The 7018-nt window shown below is 37.3% G+C and overlaps 1 protein-coding gene across 1 annotated transcript in view; it reads left to right on the plus strand.

Annotated features, from left to right (window-relative positions):
• The window catches only part of FIG4 (FIG4 phosphoinositide 5-phosphatase), an 81504-nt gene that overhangs the window by 15808 nt on the left and 58678 nt on the right, over positions 1-7018 (plus strand). Inside the window, exons 4-5 of the mRNA XM_015832109.1 lie at positions 3252-3408; positions 5940-5990. Of these exons, the coding sequence (XP_015687595.1) occupies positions 3252-3408; positions 5940-5990 (208 nt within the window). The remainder of the gene's footprint in view (positions 1-3251; positions 3409-5939; positions 5991-7018) is intronic.

Below are 7018 nucleotides of genomic sequence, written 5' to 3' on the forward strand. Positions count from 1 at the left end.
ATTTGTTACTTTGTATCTGGGGGAAGGGAATCTAGTTTTGGGTTCAACTATGTAGTGCCGATACTTTGTTTACTGAATAAAATGTTCTTTGAGGAAGAATTTTTGCCTTGAAGTTCTTTTGATGGGTTTCATCTATCGGAGCCAGGACACCAGATTTGTTCTGTCTTTTAAAGTATTGATTACTTTGTAAGCTCACTTCCAGAGGAGCAACATTTGCACATTCAAAATCAGAACCTCCTCCTTGAGCAGAATCCAGTGTTGTGCAAATGGAAATTCCAGCTTCAAAGTGGCTTACGCAATTTCACCTGCAGCTCAAAAGGCTGCATCCAAAATTATTCAGTTCTGTTTCTGTTCAGACAATAAGGCTTTACCTTCCCTCTGACCTCCATTGCTTTCTATGCATCCCAAATCTCTAAAGTAACTTTAGAGGGTACACCGTGAAATGGAGAAGAGAAAAAATATCACTCCACTTGAGAAATGATGTTGTTGGATGCTTCCCAAGGTGATTACATTGCTTATGACAAATGTTGTCATCTTCACATAAAAGGCCATAGGCAATTTTCACAGCGTTCCATATGGTAGCAGAAATACCAGTACACAGCTGGAATGCATAGCTATTAAAAATATCGTACTATACAACTATATTCGACTTATTTCACACATTTATACATAATTTCTACTTCATACAAAGCGCAGTAATATTTCCCTTTGAGTTTGATGTGAGATTCACCCGAGCAAGGCAGAACTGCTCAATTTTGGACAATCAGGTGTGCCACAGCCAGTCATTCCTACATAAAAACATTTGGTGGAACAAGTATTTTGTGGAATTAATGGGACCTATTGGCATGGCCAAGATATTGGAAGAATGAACTGATAGGGTAATATCAACTAGTCAGATCTTTGTTTATTGCAGCATCTTCCTCAGATGAACTCTGGTCTCAACCTTGAGTATTTTTCTTATCCTTTGAAATTCTTCCCTTTTCCTGTTTTTTTTTAAACAGAGCTTTCAAAGTCTCTGTCTTCAAATTAGTCTTTAGATCAGTGTTTCTCAACCTTAGCCACTTTTATATGTACAGACTTAAACTCCCAGAACCTGAAAATGGACAGAACCTGTTTTAAATAATCTTCAGATTGGGCCAGGTCACCATCCAGCCACTGAGTGTGCTTGTCTACCATCTCATAGGCCTGCATGGCCTATTACAGTGGTGGTGAACCTATGGCACGGGTGCCAGAGGCGGCACTCAGAGCCCTCTCTGTGGGCACACGCGCCGTCGCCCCAGTCCTAGGCCTTCAGCTGGGTTTTATAAAACCTTTTCGCTTTAGGCCTCTGCCACCATGTGCAAAAAAAAAAAAAGTTTCAATCAGTCAATTTCAACTTCTCGCAGGAAAAAAAAAGATCTTGCAAAGTTGAAATTGATTGATTGAACTTTTTAGTCCCACCCAGTCTGCCATTACCACCGCAGCCATGCCCACCCAATTGGTCACGCCCACCCAATTGGCCACCCCCAGCCAATGGGCCACACCCACCCGGCACTCAACAATGCATAAGTGGGTTTTGGGTTGCAGTTTGGGCACTCAGTCTCTAAAAGGTTCGCCATCACTGGCCTATTATATTATTTGCATTTTTCATAACATTTGGCAAGCTTTGATGATACCCCTCACATTTGAAATCTATTGTCCTGCAACAAAGAGAAAACAATTCACAGTTTGTGGGAGTACTCCTGATCCTCATGGGATATGTTTTAGGATAGAAGTAGGAGTAGTGAAGTTGTAGAGAGATGACAGGAAAAAATCTGTTGCACCTATTTGCTTTCTCTATATGCAGCATTATGAATTACATCCCAATTGAGTATATAAGAAAGGTGTTCCACTGAAAATAGTGCCACCATTGAAAAAGTCCAATTGTCTGGTGCTTCTTTATTAGAAGCATTTGAAACAGGCTGATGGGGGGGGAAAAACCAACCTCTTTTAGAATGCACACAGTTTCACATTGAAGTACTTGGCTGCAACACTTGCGGTGAAATTGAGCATCATACCGTTTTCAATTATTACAGTATACAGAATGACTGTCTAAATAGACAGGTAGCTATAAATCCTTCTTTGTAGAATCACAATAAAAGGTCATTTGGCAGAATTCTTGATTGATAACTGTGATAGATTGAAGGAGTGAAAAGTTAATTTGATGTGTCATGTCAAATATTGTAGATTGAAAATTTTCATTATGGGAAAGGCTAATAGTCTGGATTTGCTAGGAAATATACCATATATTGCAGTGCTGAACAGTTGTTTCAGATGGAGGCTAAAAACAACAATGTATATCTGACTTTGTAGTGTCAGGTATTAATGGAAGCATGTGAAATTAGATTTATCTGGTTAGGGGTGGTATACTTCTGAGTTTATTTGGTGGGTGGGTATGGGTATGGGTGGGTAAAATATAATTTAAAATGACAAATCAAGTGTTCTTATACTAACATTATCTCCTCTTGTACCAACTCTTCCTAATAGTTTAATTATGCTTTCTCATTTACTTAGCTGGACAATTAAAATGTATTTAATACATTATATGTATTATATATATAATATTACACACACATGTATAAAACATAGGTTTAAAGAAGTAGAGCACTGTGCTTATTTCCAGAATGATACTTTTCCACAGAGATCAATGTCTCTCCTTTTGTATATGCAATTTTTTTCCTTTCCTTTCCTTTCCTTTCCTTTCCTTTCCTTTCCTTTCCTTTCCTTTCCTTTCCTTTCCTTTCCCTGTTCGTTAATTGCCTCTTTCCTTTCTGTTGTTTCCAGCTTTTTTATCCTTCTACCTTGTGTTCTTTATACAGAAATGTTCAGTTAACTCTTTACTTAGATTTTATCTCCATGGGATATTTCATTTTCCTCAGTTCACCCCAGGCATTGATTTGATGAAATAATGCTTTGAGAATGCAATACATAATTTTTCAAAAGAGATGAAGTGAACAGCCATGTTGAAAAATACTTTTCAATTTATATTCATTACTTATTTCATGTATAATTTAATAGGAAAAGGAGGTTACTTTAGCAAAATACTGTAGATTAAATATTTATTCAGGAATGACAGGTTTCCCCCCCTCCCAATCTCTAGTGTTATAAGGTGCCAGAAATACAAATAATTATTGCAACCTTGACAGAATTTGTGATTGTTTTTTAGCCTTCTGGTAGTGTAGTGAATCAAGTGACAGATACAAATGGTATGTAATTTATTCTGTTTCTTGCAGGTTTTGTCAGATTCTTAGAAGGTTATTACATTGTGCTAATTACAAAGAGGAGAAAGATGGCAGATATTGGAGGACATGCAGTATATAAAATAGAAGATACAAATATGATCTACATTCCAAATGACTCTGTGCGAGTGAGTCATCCTGATGAAGCAAGGTAATTTTTAGTCTCCATTTAGCTTTATGATAACAGGGACCAAGATACGATAACCATATACTGCTTACCTTAGCTGATCTTAAAAAGCCATTGGCTAAACTAGAAAAAGAAAGTAATGTAAACCACTTCCATATTACTGTCCAAAAAACAACTTAAATAAAGCTTGGATCAAGAGAGTCTTTATACCTGTAGGATTAGAAACTTGGGCGCCATCTTATGATAGCTCATAAAAAAATAGAGGCAGAGCATGGCACTTAATTTTCATACTGAGTTGATCAGGCTGAACAAACTGCATGTGGTGAGCAATTAATGTCAGTAGTTAATGACAGCAAAAAACCAGCAAACCTGAGCAAGAGCATTGGGAAAGAGAGGGGGAAACCTTTTGAAAAAACTCCCCCCAGCAAGTAGCTTTGGTGTAGGTTGTATGATTTATTGCTTCTCTTCCTTACCAGTGTCACGCTCAGTATTAGAAATAAATGTTTCTGCAATATGATTTTCAGAGGATGTACATAACCAATACAGCCATTAGAAGCTCTAAATTTTCTCCCTTTAGCTTGAATTAATGAGCAAAATTCAAACTTTAGACTTGCTTCTAGATTCTTGCTGCTGGACTATGTTAATATGTTTAATTTTGAAAAGAGAGGTAAGATATGATAGTATTCTTCAAATACTTGAAACAATGTCACATGGAAGATATAACCTGTTAGTTAGAAGGCTGCCCTTCACTATGTGTATTTAAATGGAAGGATACAGAAATCTTTTGGGATACTTTAATTTGGATTTCTGCAGAAGTTTGGATTTAGGGACCTATATGGGCCCATCCAAGTCTATGACTTTGTGTAATTCATTGGTATTTGGTGTGCATTAATATGAGACTCTTACGTTAATTACTAGCAGTTCTGTTATGGAAGTATCTATGGATTAAGAACTTGGTTCTTGTAACAAAAGGTATTTTGTTTTATGGATACTGGAGTGACCCTCTCATTTTATATAATCTCATTTTATATAATCCCCAAATTATATAGAAGTAGCGGGTTAGGATTTAGGAACAGAACTACAGTAGATTGTCTACTTGGCAAGGTGTAATGCTAAATATAAGTTTTGTGAAAGACCATATACTTTATAAGAGATAAAGATCTATTTTAATTCAACTGCTATTCTTACGATAATATTTTCTTGCTAAAGAAAGTTATTGTTATGGCATCTTCATTCTTATAGAAGAGGAAACGCTTTGAACTCAGAAAGCAGAAATGTAAATTAAGTCATTGACAAGTTAATGAATAAAAACTAAAGTTTTAGTTAACACATGCCAACAACCCTACATCCCTGTGTACATGCCCTTACATTGCCAGGGAGATTGAAACAATCCAATATGTCCTTGTTTACTGTAACTTCTGTATAATTATAACTCCCATTTTACTATGAGTGCTGAGCGGAATGGACAAGTTCTATATCCATTACCTCTTTCAGTCTCAAATCATGATATCACTAACATAGTAGCTGAATTTATATCTGCAACAGTTGAAACTAGGCAAAAATTATCTTCAGACTTAACCTGATAAGTTAGTGTCCTTGGACTGCTGTATTTTTCTTTTCCTTCTCTTTCATTTTCTTCTCATCTTATATAACCCAAAATTGTGATAATGATAAACAATTAAGTAGCTATTAAGTAAACATCATCAATTATGCTTAATGTATTCCAGATAGAATTTTATTATTTTAGTGTATGCTTCTACATTTTGTCACCACATTTTGTTTATCTAAATTTCAATATATTACTATTTAATACCCTATAGACTAGTGATGGCGAACCTTTTAGAGACTGAGTGCCCAAATTGCAACCCAAAACCCACTTATGCATCGTCGAATGCCGGATGGGTGTGGCCCATTGGGTGGGCGTGGCCCATTGGGTGGGCGTGGCTGCAGTGGTAACGGCAGACCAGGTGGGAGTAAAAAGTTCAATCAATCAGTTCCAACTTTGCAAGATCTTTTTTTTCCTGCAAGAAGTTGAAATTGCTGATTGAACCCTTTTTTTTTTTTTTGCACACGGCGGCGGAGGCCTAAAGTGAAAAGGTTTTATAAAACCCAGCTGAAGGCCTAGGACTGGGGCAATAGTGCGCGTGCCCACAGAGAAGGCTCTGAGTGCCGCCTCTGGCATCCGTGCCATAGGTTCGCCACCACTGCTATAGACCATCATATATAAATATAGCTTGTACTTAATAGTGAAGTATTATTTTTGCTGCCTTACTTTAAGTACAGTCTGCTACTCTTGTTCTACATAGTTTTCCTTTTCCTCTCCTTTTTGTGTGTGTAATTTACTCACCTATCTTTATCTCATTCCCTGTGCCCTCTGTAATATTGTTACGAACTGTATTTACCATACAGTATTTACCATACCATACAGATGATTGACCATAATAAAGGATGTTATTTGATATAGTAGTACAAAAGGTTTTGATAGAGAGTGCCAAAGACAGCATATTCTTTCTGCATAAAATATCTTTTATTATCTTTTGGGTTTTTTTCTGTAGATACCTCCGAATTTTTCAGAATGTGGACCTCTCCAGTAATTTTTATTTCAGGTAAGTTTCTAATTTGAAATATTCATTGGAATTATTAACAATAACAATAGCAATAGCACTTAAACACACACACACACACACACACACACACACACGAGCAGTTTATAATGTCAGCATATTCCCACCAACAATTTGGATCCTCATTTACTGATTTCAGAAAGATGAAAGGCTGAGTCATCCTTGAGTCAATCAGGATCGAACTCCAGACTGGGCAGAGTTAGCCTGCAATACTGCATTCTAACCACTGCCCAACCAGGGCTCCTTGATTTATTATTAATTGAGGATGACCTAGATTTTTCATATTTCCTTCTCTTATTGTCTTAGAATAGTATACTAATGGCTGAAATACAACATCCCCATGATCAAGTTACACAGCTCTCTCTCTCTCTCTTGCTTACCTTTTTCCCAATATATATAACCCAATCTTTGTTGATCTACTATCTTCTGTTCCTCTGGAGTGTACATATTTTCATTTGGTGTAGGAAAAAATCTGAAAGATTATGTGGTATTATTTAAGTAGGACAAGGTTTTAAATTGGCAGCATTTAGAGCTTAAAGGAAACCATCTACCTCAGTGGGAGGAAATTAGAAGATACTACTACCATTAGAAATTTTTAGATCTGCAAATTCCAGTGGAAGGGTAGTGAGTAGATGGCTTGTTACTAGGAATGATTTTTTTTGTCAAAAGAAACTAAAATGGCTGTGTATAACAGTTGCTTGTGTCTACTTTGTTATATGAAATAAGACTTGAGTACTCGGGGGAAATATAATAGTGCAGATCATCCTCATGTTATGACCTTCAGTGACTGATCAAACTTGCAATGGTGCTGGTCATGGTCAGATCATTCTCTCCTAAGGATGGACTTCCAGACCGCTCCCCCTCGCCGCAGGGAGACGGAACCGCCTAGATGGTTCCGTCCCAGGCGACTGATGGACCCTGAGAGGTTCCTGACGGAGCTTGGGCCATATCCGGAGGATCTGGTCCACGACTCGGCGGAAAATCAGGCGGCGGCTTGGGAGACAACTGCC

Source organism: Protobothrops mucrosquamatus, unplaced genomic scaffold, assembly GCF_001527695.2.
Source record: "Protobothrops mucrosquamatus isolate PMUCROS unplaced genomic scaffold, P.Mucros_1.0 scaffold_304, whole genome shotgun sequence".
Classification (NCBI taxonomy): Eukaryota; Metazoa; Chordata; class Lepidosauria; order Squamata; family Viperidae; genus Protobothrops; species Protobothrops mucrosquamatus.